Raw genomic sequence first — 15,631 nt, forward strand, 5'->3', positions numbered from 1 at the left:
TTTTAGGTTTCTGCTCAGAAGTCACCTCCCTAGAGAGGCTTCCTGGACCAGCCCTGTAATTCTCCAAGTTGTGCCTGCTTTCCTTTCTGTGAATGAGTGGAAATCAGTCCTAAAAGCCCGAGGAATTTCTGCTGCAAGATCTTCAACGGTAAATGACATGTCCACGTGTCTGTAATGAACGAGACAGTCTTATCTAGAATGGAGTTGGAGAGGAGAGCTGAAGGGCCCTTAAGACCACTTATTCTAGAAGTTCTTAAATTACAAGCCCCAAAGTGGGCAGATGTCTTACATTGCCGTTACTTCCCAGGACACACAACGTCACTTGGCCTCAGCCGGGCACTTCATTTCCAGAGTACAAAAAATCTGAAGGCCTTCTTGAAAAGTTGCCCCAAATCCCTGATTTTCAACTTAGTACTAATCATAGCTCCATCCTGCAAGGAGAACAGATTTTGAACAAAATCTGCAACTTCCTGGCAAGGACCCTACGACCAGGTGGGGGTTTCAGCAAGATACATTTCTGGGCCATCTGGCCATGATGAAATTAATCTGGCTCCATGTCCATTTCTCTTCCCACCAATTAGGGTCCTCTGAGCCACACAAAACCATGCTGCTTCCCTGCTTAATGCCGATTCTGGCTGTAAAGGGTCCATCGCACATGCTGCTGCCCACTGAGGAGCCAGATGCATATATAGAAAGTTGCTTCTGGAAACCAAATTTCAGGAAGTTCTCTCTTTGCCTGGTGGGCTGAAGAGGATGATCATGATGACAGGAGCAGAGAGACTTTTGTAGCAGCTTCCTACTGAGCTTCTCTACCAATAAAGGGAGATGGGTTCCCTTCAGAACAGATGGGGGTTCAAATAACGGTCTGATGATTTCTCTTTTGCAAAAGTGTGTAAATGAAATTTTATTTTATTTTTTAATCTTAGGAAAACATGCAGTTGCATTCCGCCTGTCTTCCAAGATGACCCTCCATCACTGGAAGGTATGGGGCTATGAAGACAGCAGCTGTTCTATGTTTCAGGTGAGCCAAAAAGGCATGAGAGGGTTTCTTGCAGACTTGAGAGCAGAGAGGGACAAACTCTGTTTCTTCCAAAGAATGATCCATAATTACACTGAGAACATGCAGATAGGACTGTCAGGGATAAAAGAAGGCACTCGCTGTTCTCAGGATTACTTACCGCTCCTAAAGTAAACCAGCCCCAGCCGGCAGCAGGAGTCTCAGGACCTGGCTCCAGCTCCTGTCTTTCTACCCCTGGAACTGGGCAGTGGGGATTTCAGTCCTGAGCAGGTCACAAGATCTCATCTGTTTTGACTAAGAAGCCTTATGGTTTATGCTGTGTTTGGGAAAGTGTGACCTTAGAGGTTCACCAAAAGATGAGAGGCTGACACCAGAGGTCAAGGTAACATGGAGGGGTGCACTGGGTTTGCTCCTTAGAAAGTCAACCACAAGTGTTCCTCAAGTGGTGGCCTCAGCATCTATCGTCACCTTTCCTTGTGTCTCAGCCAGGAGTTCTGGGTGGGCATAAGACTGTCTCAGGTCCATTGGTGAGGCCTGACTCAGGTAAATCAATCAGCATAGCCCCTGCTGCTATAGTGACGGATACAGGGTTGGGCATTTGACTTATGGGGGCTTACTCAGAATAAAACCCGTATACCATTGATTCATGATCCGGAAAAGAGAACTCTCTCTTGTGTTGGCCAATGCAGGACGGAGATGTGAGAGCTGGGACTACTACAGCCATTTCTTGCCTGAGTGAGCCAACCTGAAGTTGAAGCCCAGGCATAAGAGAGTACAGTGCTGTATAATGCAGGGGAATGGCCTGGATCTTCAGGCGAACCATGTCTGCATTTAATGTAACCAACACATTCCCTTTATGTTTTAAGACAGTTTGAATCAGGTTGGGTTTTTTTTGGTTGCTGTTGTTGTTACTTTTATTGAAAGCATCCTAACTGATAACTACCACTTAAACTGAACTCCAAACAGTAATTTACATTGATCTACAGTTTTGATAGTCAATCAAATGAACCATTTCTGTGGCTCAGAGTTATAAATGGGGCACATTTATAACTCCTCAGCTTAGGAGTCACCTCTTCTCGTTGACACACTTGTTTGCTCATTTGCTCAACAAATAGAGACTGGGCATCCTCTCTATGCCAGTTCCTATTCTGAGTGCTGAGGTTTCCAAGATGAATAAAACATGATTCCTGCCCTTGAGGAGTCAAATGGGGAAATAAAACAAATAGACCAATAAAAGGAAGCTGGGGTGAGGGACTGATTGGGGTGAGAACTACATGTTACACTGGAACGCTAAGGATGGGCATCTAAGCCAGGGCCATGGGTGTGGGGGCTAGGGAAAGATTCTGGAGAAGATGATGTTTAAGCCAAGTTTTGAAAGCATCACCAAGTGCATGTGTTTGCCTCCCAGGGGACATGTGGTAATGTCTTGAGATATTTGGGGTGTCACAACTGGGAGGGGCTACTGGAAGCTATGGGGTAGAGGCCAGGGGTGCATAGGGTAGCCCTCCATACACAGCCCGAGTGTCAGTAGTGAGAGTGCTGAGAATACTTGATGCTGATGAAGCAGGTGAGAAGGGGGTTGTGATCGATGAACTTGTGCACCAACATGAGACAGGAAACCCAACGCCAAGTGTGGGGAAGGGCATTCAGCCTGGAGCCACGGGGAGGGTTAAGGAGTGAGGAGCATCAGCTTGCAGGGCATGCCTGGGCTCCACAGCAGGTGAGTCCCAGGTCAGGAGCTTAGATGTCTCGGGCTCAAAGCTGCTGGGAGCCACTGGAGGATTTGCAGCAATGGTGTGTTCCAGGATTCCCCCAGCAGCGTTTTGGCAGCTTTAGCTTGGTGAGTAATGGGGACTGGACCAGGCAGCAGCCCTGGGATAGACAGGGAGGAAGAGACCTGCAAGAGGAGTCCCTCCTCTCATCCAAGTTCATGGTCACAGCAGGTTGTGACCTTTCTCCTCCATTCATCTGTGACCCCCAAGGGCAGGCATAGAGTTCGAACATCTTGTCCTTCCGCAGAGCCTCACTTAGGTAGGTAGGGTGGAATTCCATGGGGTGCTTAGATGCTAATGCTGGTGGAGAAGGTAAAAGTTGTGGAGAGTCAAACCCTTGAAATCCCTTCAAATGTCTTTTGTGGATACATCTTAGGAGTAATGGGGAAAAGGAAATGTGCAATGGATAATACAAACAGCATACGTGAAAAAAGCTAATTTTTAGCATGGATTTAATGGTCTTTTATTTTTCTACTGGTGAATTCGCATATGTTAAATGCACACCTGCTGTAAAGGCTTCACCAAACTCAATAAACCTTTGCTAGAGGCAGTGAAAGGGATAGCAACTCCCAAGGGATATTCTTATTTTGTCCACTGTTCTCTGGCTTCTACAGAGGTTTGGGGGCCTCAAGTGGACCAAGCAGCATAAGGGAGTGGGAGGAACTAATAGTTCTGGTCATGCTGCTCACAACTGGAGGACTGGTTCACCCAGGGGCAGGGCACACTGCCAGCCACCAGGTCTCCGATGTCAGCTCCTGCTAGGTATCTGTCCTTGGCTAAAAAGAGTACCTCACCCAAGGCCACCCAATGACTGATCCATACTACTGTACAAAATTCCAGCTGTTTTGCCCAAACCTGGGATAAGTCTGCAGTGCCATCTGGGCCACAGAGCACCCTGTGGGATTAGCCAAGACCCTGTGGTATTTGTACCATGGTCTTGAGCTTTTAACTCTGTCCAATCCTGCCTCCTTCTCTACCCCAACAGGTGTTCAGGACATGCTGGGACCCCGGCTTGCAATCAGGAGGCTTTTATTCACTGCTTTGTTATTTTCTACATGATTTGCATTCAGAATACAACATTAGAAAATACTTTTTTGCTTTTACACATAGAATGACATTTTCTTTTCCACGACATTTCAGTGCCTGAGTCACTTTGATGATATAGTCTGGCCTCGTAGGACTAATCAGTTTGGGACATTTTTTTTTTTTTTTTAAATTGCATTCTCGGGCCAGGGTTGTTGCTCCAAGGTAGAGTGCTTGCCTAGCACGTGTGAGGCACTGAGTTCGAGCCTCAGCACCACATTAAAAAATAATAATAAATAAAATAAAGGTATTGTGTAAAAAAATACTGCATTCTCTTAGCAGGGGTGTGGACTCTTAGAAAATTACTACCACCTGGGCCACAGTTACCAGTGGGAATACACTGGTTGATAGAGTGACCAAGAGGTTGTGAATTATTGCTGCAAAACACAATGAATCCAAACTCCTTGGGGTTTAGTCTCTCTTCTGCAGGTGTGAACACCTCTCGCTCTATGGGAAACGTTGCAAACGATCCAGGCTGCCATCCATCCTGGGGCTAGGATTTGCCTAGGAAGCTGTATCTGTCTGCTTATTTATGTATTTATTCATTCATTTTTACACGCAGACTTTTCCTTTAGGACAACTCTGGAGTTGTCAACTCTTGAGAAATTCAAAATCAAATAAACCTTCTGGAGCTTTTGTTTCACTGTTGTCAATCTTTCCTAACCTGGCAGAAATGACTGGGTATTTTGGCCTGCTTCTGAGATCCCCAGACCCAGTAGGAAGAATGACATGTTCCAACTGAATGACAGGTTCACTGCTGGGCTAATGGATTCTTTTGCCAGGAAGGAGGACCTTGGCATTTTTTATTTTTAGAAAACGACTGAGCTCAGAAAATGAAGGCATTGTTTGAAACTATGACTTGCTTCTTTTTCTACTTTATTTGCCGGTCTATTTTTTGTTTGGGTGACTTATGCATGTAGGACTCCTTCTGAGACCCACAGAGGTCACTTTCAGAGGTATGGAAATATAGAACCTATATTACGGGATATGAGGATAGGCACGTAGTAAGGAGAGGTGTACATACAAGCCATATCGCATGATGGTTAAGAGGATGGGCCCTGGATCTGGGTGGACAAATCATAACTTCTCTGAACATCAGTTTCCTCATCTATGCAATAAGCAAAATAAGAGTATCTACTCACCTGGAAACCATGAAAATTCAATTTGATAATATACATAAAAAATGTCAATAAGGCTTGGTCTATAGCATGCGGTCAGTAAATGACAGCTACTTTTCATACGTTTAGTATAAAAAACAGAAGAGGAGCTACAATTCAGTGATTTCATTTTTTTTCCTTTTAAACAGTGTGTCACTAAATTGCCCAGGCTGGCTTCACTCATCATAATCTTGCCTCAGTCTCCCTAGTAGCTGGGACAACCAGGAATGTGCCACCCTGCCCAGCTAGCAATGCTATTCTTAGGGTCAACAGTCTAAATTTTGAAACTGTTCCTCAATAGCCTAAATTCACAAAGCTGTTCTGCAGATAACTGTTTCTTCTTAAGGAAGCTTATATTTCTGTTTTTGAGATTATGAATACTTCTCAAAGAAATGTAGATTTTTGAAAACTCTATTAGAATGAAGAGATTCTCCCTAAAGTTATCTGTATTTGGAATATCTGTACATGTCCGTGAGGGGTGAGCAGTCTCCTTTTAAAAATTTAAAAATTCTCTCTCTCTCCTATTGTTCTAGGCAATTTACTAACACAGTGTTCTAAAGGTATCAGGTAAGTACTGCAAGTCATGTCAGATTCTCATTTAAGCATTTTTTTTTTTTTAAACAAAGAGTCTCAGGGAATCTCTGGTCCATTTTGTCATTGCTAAAAGTGCCCCTGCCTAGACTTTCACAAGAAACCTGTTAATACTAACCTTGAGATAAACTAAAAATCTTTGATCCCAGGTGCTTAAGCAGAAAGAAAAGTTCCTCAAACTCAGTAAGCATTCCAGGAAGATTGTTCACTCTCGGAGGTTGATTGGAAACACGAAACTTATGCTGATTTTTAATTGCACATTGATGATCAAATCAATGAACGAATTTGGTAAAAAAAAATGATCTACTAGGATAGTTTAAACTAACAAAAAAAGATGTGCTCAAAATTTCTAGAATTTGGGGCTGGGGTAGTTGCTCAGTGATAAAGTGCTTGTCTAGCACGTGTGAGGCGCTGGGTTTGATTCTCAGCAACATATATAAATAAATAAAATATAGGTCCATTTTAAGTTTTAAAAAAATTTTCTAGAATTTTATAAAAACTAAGCTATCAAACAATTTTAGGAAAAAGGAAAAAAAGAAAGAAACGAGTCTCCCCACCAACACAACATCAAGCTTAAGTGTAAAAAAGATCACCAGAAAAGGAAATTAAGCAGAATATCCCTATTCTTTGATTAAACCATTAAAAAAATCTCATTTTAAACTTTGTGGCAAAACTACAAACCATAATCAATTGCAACAGTGCAATCTCAGAAAGCTAACACAAAGCCATCTACTTATCCATTCTTTAATGAGTGCCTACTATGTGCCAGGCACCATGGAAGATGCTGAGCATCCATGGCCCCGACACTCTCAGAGTTTATATCCTAATGATGGAGACAGACAATTAACATGATAATCTCAGAATGACAGTATGGCAAGCAGTGACTGATCCCAAGAGGAAAAGATAGTCTTGCCTACATATCAGTATGATATATTTAAGAAATTGAGTGTGATTTTCAAATTAAAGTTTCTCAAATTGTAACAACTTTCTCTAGACATATTTAAATTATAACTCTTCTTAGAGAAACTTTTCAATTTGTAATCAGAGGAACATTTTATGGAAATGAGAAAGAATTCTGATTCTGTTTTATGATATTGGGGATTGAACCCAGGGGTGCTTTACTACTTAGCGACACCTCCATCACTTCTATTTTTTTTAACCTTCCTCTTTTTTTTTGAGACAGAGTCTTGCTATGTGGCTTAGGACCTCACTAAGTTGCTTTGCCTGGTCTTGAACTTGTGACCTTCTTGCCTTGGCCTCTGGAGTTGCTGGGATTATAGGCCAGTGCCTCCATGCCTGATAAGAAATATGTTCTATAAAACCTCAGAGTATATCAAGCCCCTTTCAAATTGTGGGAGAGGGAGAAGCATTATTGAACTGTTCACATGAGCTCATGGTGCAATTCCAGGTCCAGGATGTATACTTGACAGGAGGCATCCAATTGCAGCTTCTCATCTGGGGAAGTCTGAAGGGCTTAGCAGAATTTCTGCAGTTTGGATCTATCACAGCACATAAGCATGTGCTTTGTCACATGAAATCATCTACTCGCTCTGTTGGACATCTCATTGTTTCCATGGCATATGAGGAGTTATGAAATCAGGAACAAATCCAAATTTTCATCACTGCTATGGATTAAAAGAAACCCACGTTCAAATGAATTCTCACTCTTTTTCATGGGTCTTACTGAGTTTCTAAAGACAGAGGGGGGGAAAGAATTAAGGACATTTAGAATCTCCATTGAATTTAAGGCCAGTAATGTAAGATAGGAAAATGAAATTAGGGTAGCAATTTATAGCAATCAATCCTTTCTGCAATAATTTGTTACTCTGACATATTTCCAAAGAGGCTTACTTTGGAAAAGAGATAATAAAAAATTGAAAACATTTGAATGCATTTCAAAATTCTACAAACAGGTAGTAAATGAAACATTATGGGCTGTTCTATCCTCTCTGCTTTTGGGGGAAAGCAAAGCTCGCGCTCACCCCAGCCCACCAGAGACTTACATCGTATCCACTGTTACGGATGCCACGCCGGGGTCTCTCTCGAGTGACCAGAAGGTCCATCTCGGTTTCTCCTGGACTCGGGCTGTTCAGAGACTGCCGGCTTCGGTAGACAGAGTTCTTCATCTGTTGCCTGAAGAAATTTCAACAACTGTTATGATGCAGCAAATGCCCTGACAGATGGAATTCTCCACTGATCCAAAACTACAGGCAACCAATGAAGGGTTTGGATTTGCTTCACAAATCTCAAAACTGATGGTATTTGTTCCCTGGCCAGAACAGGCTATAGAAAGAGTAGAATAAAGATTTCCCCCCCCCACCCCCCAGAGGCTGGAACTATATGGTTGAATTATAAATGTTCTTTCGTATGGAGACTAGGTAATTACAATCAATTGCAACAGTGCAACCTCATCTAAAATTCTGCTGATGGCAAGACCAGGGGCTCTGCCTGGACCCTCCAGGACAGCTAACACTGGCGCAACCAACTTGCCTTTGCTGACTTTGTTGACTGAGCAGGTCTCTGGTTCCTTTTACTCAATCTGAATTCAAGTGCAGGATTCTATGTGTCAATAAACCCTGTAGCCAGTGGGCTGCTTAATATTGTGATTAGTGATAAATTTCTTTTCTACAATTACCAGAGTAATTGGGCTTAAGAAGCCATAAATGGAGAGACAATTTGGGGCCTGCTATGGTTTAGATCTTAAGTGTCCCCCAAAAGCTCAGGTGTTGAAGGCTTGGTCCCCCAAACCAGCAGTGTCCAGAGGTGGGGCCTTTGGAAGGTGATAGGATCATGAGGGCTTTGGCCCCATCAATGGATTCATCCACTGGTGTATTCATAATTTAATGGACTATTGGAAAGTGGTGGTAAATTAGGAGGTGGGGCCTCCTTGAAGAAAAGAGGTCTTTGGGAGTGTGCTCTTGAATGCTCTATTTTATCTCAGCCCCTTCTCTTCATATTCTCTCTCTCTCTCTCTCTCCTTCCAGGCTGCCATGATATGAATGGCTTTGTTCAGCCATGATGTCCATCTCAGTTATTCTGTCACACTGACAGGAAGCTAACACAGGGCCATCCATCCATCCATTCTTTAATGAGTGCCTACTATGTGCCAGGCACCATGGAAGATGCTGAGCATCCACAGCCCCGACTTCTCAGAGTTTATATCCTAATGATGGAGACAATTAACATGACAATTTCAGAAGGACAGTGTGATAGAGAAAAACAGGGGCTATGACAGAGGGTGACTGGGATGGGAGATGACTTCAGATAGAGGTCAGGGAAGACCTCTGTGGGAGGTGGCATTTTTAGGCAAAGTCCTAAATGGAGTCAGCCCTATGCTGATGTGGGTATAGAGTATTTCAGGCCAGGGAGTAGCACATTCAGAGGCTCTACACAGCTACTTCTAGAAAATTCAACTGATGAGCAGGACCAAGCACAGCACTGCATCTCCATGGCTATGTGACTGGTCAAGGGATGGGCACATGACCCAAGTTGGTTTGATGAGACTGAGTCCCTGAGCTTTTGCTAGGGCAACTAAGAAAAGGGGCATTCTCTTGGCATTGAGGTTTTTAAGAAGATAGGGACACAAGCCTGGAATTACTGGCAGCCAGTTTGCCACCATGAGGTTAAAGCCTGCCTTCAAACCAGCCTGCCAAGGAGTAAAGAGAGAGCAAGAGCAAATGCAGGAAACATTGCATGTCCTCCTCGATCCAGCCACACTGAAACCTCGACCTTTCAACAATGTTAATACTACACCCCCTTTTTGTTAAACCAGTTTGTGCTGGATTTCCACCATTTGCAACCACAAGGATGTTGACTAATATCAGAACTTCAATCTGATGTTATAAACTGTGTCCTCTAGTTATTCTTAGTCACAGGCTTCCTTTAGGAAAGGCACCCAACCTCAGTGGGCTTGTGAGACAAAATCGGTTCTGAGTGACTCACACTTTAGAGCCTGAAGAATTCCCATCCTGACCTAATTACAAATGATATCTTTAAAAAAGCAGGCTTCACAACTCTCCTGAGATTGCCAATTAACTCATTGAGAAAAGATTCACTAATAAGGATGGTGGCCAAGTAAGTAGTAGGATTGACAACGGAGATTTCAGGAGGTTATTGTGTAAGTATTAGAAATACAATAGGGAGATGGTATAAGCCATTTCAAGAAGTCTGAACATGGGTAAGAACCAAGACACTGGAGTCTAATCTTCCCTCAGAGAAGATGTGCCATTAGGATGCACAGCTCCACCTGAGGTTCAACACAGATCTCCACTGACCAGATCCCCAATATGTGCCTGGTATATGGATAGCTACTTAGAATTAGGCTTTCAGGTAGAGAAATGGCCTAATTTGATTAAATGGAGTTCCATTAGGTAGACTCATTTTTTGCTGGTATTTTAGAAAAGTTAATAAATTTTAGAACAAACTTGAGAAGTAAGTTTTTTTACCTCTGGAAATATTGTTGTGTGGATAATGATGAGTTTCATTTGGCTTTTGAAGAGCTTTTTAATCCCAGGGTTGCTAAGAAAGTAGTTCACAAATTGAACCCTGAGATGGCCTCGAGGTTGCATCAGAGCAACTCTGTCTTTATAGGTGACCGCCTTCAGGTGGGTCCCCAGATGTGCACTCTATGGTGATTTGAGTGCCAGGGGTTAATTTGTGAGGCAGTGCCAGAGGAATGGGGAGGAAAAGGAGGGAAGCCATCCACTGTGGAGCAGATGAGTGTTTTGGGTACCTGGGGCTCAAACTCACTGGAGAAGTGCGCGGGAGATGGTTGCTTTAAAACGTAGGTGTAGTTATTATTCAGGTCTGACAAGGCTGGAAGATCAGGAGATGATGAAAAGGTAACTTGTTACACTCGCAGATCTCAAGAGGAGGGGATGTACCCCACCCTGGAGAGGCCACCGAGGGAAGCACCAGGTTGGTGAGGAGGCCAAGGGCGTCAGGAGAAAACATGGGCCAAAGCCTTTCTTGTGGTTTCCGTGGGAAATAATGGGCAGGGAAGGAGCAGGCTGGTAGTGGGCTAGTTTGGATAATTTGGGCAGATCCTAAGGCAAGAGGGCTCAGTCATCTGGTACCTGGCCCTGGGGTGATTTGGTCAGGTGGATCATGGCCTAGAGGGGGAGCCAGTGAGATCATCTAAAGGAGGTGACCAAGGCGTGGGTTCTGGATGGGATGGTTTGCATATGACAAGTGCATCTGCAGGTTAAGTCCTCTCCTATCACTAGGAACTGGGCAGCCCTGGGAGGGACGGTTTTTCTGGAGTCAGCAAAGACTCCTCGGGCTAAGCACCGAATACAGAAACTAGAAAATGTGGTTATTACAGCAGCATAGCTGACACCTCAGAGTTCCCCTGCCAGGGCTATTTATCCATCAATTCCCATTTGTCATCAACGGAGGATGCTGCATAACACATTAACAACTCACACTGCTGAGAAAAGCTGTTAGGTGGGATTCCTACAGGTTTATAGAATGCAGGCGTGAACCGGGGCAGCGAGATGGGAGCCTGCACTACCGCACCTACGCACTAGTGTGCACTTTGTCTTGGTAAAAGTTTATAGTATAAAATGGAGTGTTTCTCTGATTCTAGGAAAAAAAAGAGCCATGAAAAATCTTTTAAAAGATTTAATGATGAGTCAACATTTGGAATCTAAGCTTTGTAGCCTTTTTTTTTTTTTTTTTTTTTGACTGAGCTTCAGTCTGAAGGTAAAATTACTGATGCTACCTCTGGCCTGGAGAATGTTTCTCTCCCTGCGCCTGCTGTGGTTGGGTCTCTGGAGAGCTGTAGAGAGAATAGCAATTAACAGGTAACTCTAACCTGTGAAAACAGATAAACAGTAGGCAGCCTCTGGAGTCAAGGGCAGAATGTGTCAAGAATTACACCCTCAAGCTTACAGGGAGTCTATCTCCTCTTCTTTTCTGATGATCTTTCTTCCCCTTCCCATCTCTTAAGGATCCTATCTCCATTCCTATTCCCAGGTCACCCAGTTTGTGATTATCCATTATTATTGTTCCATAACCTGGTCAAAGTTCTTAAATAAATTAGTTTTTGGTGCTTCAAGAGTCATTGAATCATTTCTTCAGTGAACATGTACTGAGAATTAGTGACACATGCCCAGCAGCAGCAGCAGGCCACCGACCAAGGCCTTCCGCATCTGGCCTGAACCTATGCTGGGTAGTGCAGAAGACAGGTCCATTCATTCTTTGTTCATTATCTTTTCATTAAAAAAAAGCCAGCATTGAAATTGTTCTTGCTCAAGTAACTGTCAAACTAAGTTCCTCTTCTTTGCACATGATCATTGATTCATTTTCCCTGAGTGTCAGCAAGAAACTGAGTAAAGGGAGGTCTCATCCCAGACTATAAGAGACCACTAGAGTAAGGGGTCCCAAACTGCAAAGTAAAAGTTGAAGTAACCTCCAGCCTCCAGACAAAATCCATATCTTCTCTTCTTTCCTACAGTCATCAAGTGCAGGAAAGCACATGCATCGTGAACCCTGTCATGGTGTCACTTTATGTCAATAGCTTCCATACCAACCAAGCCTAATTGGAAGCATGGTGAATTAAGCTCTGGCTGAGAGTTTCCTCTTTTTCTTTGTAAAGAATAAGTTATGCTGATTCTATTCATGAATTTTCACTCCCCCTCTCAAGTTGGTTTTTGTGGCTTTAATCCAAGCCTGTCATGTAGTCATTTTTCCTTTTGATAAATACCCCATTCAGGCCAGAAACTGCCCTAGTGAGCCCCAGCTGTGAGCATGGACCTGCAGTGGCTCTGTGACAGGTGACAGTGGCAGCATGTTCAAATCTGGGGGAGGGAAGTCACCAAGGAGAGAGTGGGTGTAGGAAAGAGGCAGTCTTGAACCATAAAAAAGGCTCAGGGAGGCAGGAAGGGGAGAAAGGTGGGTGTGCTTGGCTTCGCTAACCTGAACCTCTTCCCAGGTATGCGAGGGCACTCTGCTGAGGTAGCTTGGAAGGCAGCTGCTATGGGTAAAATGTTCTTTTTCCTCCAAAAACCCATGTTGAAATTTGGTTGCTGCTTTGGCAATGTTAGGAGGCGGGATATTTCGGGGGCGATAGGGCCACCAAGGCTCTGCCCATGTGGATGACATTAACCCATGAAACCCCAAGTTTTCAGTTCTTTCAATGAAATTGGCACAGATGCATTAAAATAGGCTGAAAATCATAATCTAGAACTTAAACGTTATTATATTAATTAGCACTACATGAAGATATTATGATACAATTATACTCTTCCTATGTAATTGTATTATATGTTATGTACTATATTTAAATATGCATAGGTGTTCCATTTCAAGGGCAATGGGACAAAATGGGTTAATGTCATTACAGAAGGGTGAGTTTGGCCTCCTCTTGCCCTCTTTGTCCTTCTACCTTCTGCCATGTGATAATGCAGCAAGAATGTTCCTGCCAGATGCTGGCATCTTGACCTTGGACTTCTCAATCTCCAGAAATGTGACAAAATGAATTTCTGTTCATTAAAAATTATCCAGTCTCAGGTGTTCTGTTATAGCATCATAGAACAGATTGAGACAGACACCAATTCAAACCACCTACACTAGCCCTACCTCACTAGGCTAGGTGCCCCCTTTAGATCACCGTGACAGCCCGAATTTCAAAAACCCATCAGACTTGTGATTAGCATTTTTAGGGTAATTATATTTCTCTCCCATCAGACCTTAATTTCCAGCAATCAGCCTGTCTGGTCCACTATAAAATGTTGAAGGAATTGAAGGAATAAATGAGAACACACATGGTCCTGACAGTATGCAGCATCCTGACTGGTACCTAATACATAGCAGGTGACAATAAATGTTGAAAAATTGAACAAATCTATGAGTGTACAAGATGAACCAGCATGGAACACTGAGCAGCAATGTGATAACCACTTACTAAGCCCGAATAAAAAGGTGAAGCATGAAATTTGCTTTTCTTATGCAACAGCCACTAACATAATTGAAAAATACAATGTCCCTTGATCTAGAAGTTGCATTAATATGGTAGGTGATAATTATATTTTCACCCAGCTCTGAAATGGCTACTGGTTTGAAAATACCATTAAGGCAAAGGACAATTATGGTTGTTTGCCTTGGTATTTTTTTTTTAATGGCTTCAATTTTACACTCTTCCTGACTCATCATAGAGCATCTGCTTGCACACTCTGGCGAGGCCCAGATCAGCAGCCTGCAAAGATCACAGTCCTCAGGCACCAGATCAAGGGAGCAGGTCTGTATTGCCCAGGGCATCCTTAGCCCTCATCCCACATATGATACAGCAACCTAAAGCAGATTCTCTAGAGCCGCACCTGTTTTTAGACTCCGCGAAGGGAGCACACAGCTCCGGGTCTGGATCCAAAACATGCTCCATTTCCTTTGGGGCTTTTTCATACATCTTTTTTCTCTCAGTCAGACCCTTGTTTGCCTCCACTGGGGGGAAGTCATAGTACCCCTTCCTCTTGGCTTTGAGGCGCAGTTTGTTCCGATAGTGCTCGATGTCTGACTTCTGTTTCAGGGCTTTGTTCACCTGGAGGGAGAGACAGTCTTAGGCCACACCTGACCCAGCATGCCCAACATCTGGGGGGCTTTCACCAGAAGGTCACATCTCCTGGAAAAGCCAGCCTAGGCTTCACCTCTGGTCCTCTGAGCCAACCAGACTCACCTGGGTCCCCTTTTCACACCAGCCCACAAATAGCATGCAGCCTGGCTCTCACTCGGTCACCTGACCCCTTCCATCAGGACCTCCTTCACCCACTGTCCTGGGTGCTGCTCAGGCCCAGGTCTTACTCTTCACGCTTCATTTTGTGGTGCTGGTCTAATTCTTTCTTCATTCTTTTGGTTCCTTGATGTGGGGACCTTTGACCTGGTTCACCAGCTAGTTTTTATGTTCTGAGTCTAGTTCCAGCCCTGAGAAACCCGGTGGCCTCCCTTGGCCGTCTATTGGAGGCCCAGCTGGATGAGACCACTAGTCCCTGAGGCCTGTGAGTTGGGATGACTGGAGAAGGAAGGGTGGACAAGTGTCCTGCTCCTGAGGCCACACTATCAAACTGCACAAGGATGAACATTTCAGTAAATCAGAGAGACCATTTTGAAGCTTCATCTGGCTACTAATGCCAACCAGGTCCTGCTGGATGGGGCAAAGCCAGTCTGGTTTTTTAGAAAGGAACATGGCTAATGTCCCTCTGACCTGTGAAAGATACAGGCAGATGACCATGATTAATAAATAACAGAATGATAAGGAGTTTACGCCCACTTTGCTGAACTTTCTTTGTGGTTGTTTTCTTTAAAGTAATCTTTAAAAGAATTTCCTGTAATTCATAAAAGGAAAATTTATGGCTTTGGGGTTATGTTTTTTTTTTTCCATTTAAACCAGTCACCCATGAGAAAAGAAGAAAGAAAATTATAAAGCAATCTGTGTCAAGCTCCACAAGGCAGCAAATTACAGAGAACAGTTCAGGGCTCTCTTCCAATCCAAATGCCAGCAAGGTCCATTCCTTTAACTACCCAAATGTAGCAAGAATTCATTTCTGGACAAGGAAAATGCTCATCTGTTCTCCTTCTGTTGACAGGGTGATGGGCCTGGGAGGAAAAGGGAGTGGTAAATCACATCTCTCCCAGATTTGGAGTCTGTCTCCATGATGCTCTTATGATTAAGATGGGACAAAGAGACCCAGGCAAAGCAGCCATAATTAGGTAGAGGGTCCTAATTAAGAGCAGCTAATTCTTATTGGCCTCAGCACCCTGCATGTCTGATGGCAGAATTGCGCCCATGGAGATTCAGGGGTTTTGAGAAGGCATCCCAGCTATCAAATTATAGAGCCAAGGGGCACAAAGTACATGATCAACTAATCCATCCTTGTTGATTGATGGTAATAATAAAGTGCTTACTGTGAGTTAGGCATTGTTCTAATGCTTTACCTAATGCCTCAGAGCAGCCCTATTTTATGGATGAAGATGCTGAGGTACAGAAGATTTAACTACCCTGCCTAAGGTCACCCAGA

General features: G+C 43.6%; 1 protein-coding gene and 1 long non-coding RNA gene across 5 annotated transcripts in view; one reads left to right on the plus strand and one right to left on the minus strand.

Moving 5' to 3' along the window:
- The window catches only part of LOC113193845 (uncharacterized), a 65,072-nt gene that overhangs the window by 46,085 nt on the left and 3,356 nt on the right, over positions 1–15,631 (plus strand). Inside the window, exon 2 of the long non-coding RNA XR_003302191.2 lies at positions 927–1,021. This is a non-coding gene — a long non-coding RNA (uncharacterized LOC113193845). The remainder of the gene's footprint in view (positions 1–926; positions 1,022–15,631) is intronic.
- Kiaa1549l (KIAA1549 like) overlaps positions 1–15,631 on the minus strand; it is a 257,863-nt gene that overhangs the window by 31,420 nt on the left and 210,812 nt on the right. For all 4 annotated transcript variants that reach the window (XM_077797483.1, XM_077797482.1, XM_026404625.2 and 1 more), the window contains exons 15-16: positions 13,940–14,157; positions 7,625–7,754 (exon numbers count right to left, since the gene is read on the minus strand). In XM_077797483.1, coding sequence (XP_077653609.1) covers positions 7,625–7,754; positions 13,940–14,157 — 348 coding nt within the window. The remainder of the gene's footprint in view (positions 1–7,624; positions 7,755–13,939; positions 14,158–15,631) is intronic.

This window comes from Urocitellus parryii, chromosome 4, assembly GCF_045843805.1.
Source record: "Urocitellus parryii isolate mUroPar1 chromosome 4, mUroPar1.hap1, whole genome shotgun sequence".
NCBI classification, from domain to species: domain Eukaryota; kingdom Metazoa; phylum Chordata; class Mammalia; order Rodentia; family Sciuridae; genus Urocitellus; species Urocitellus parryii.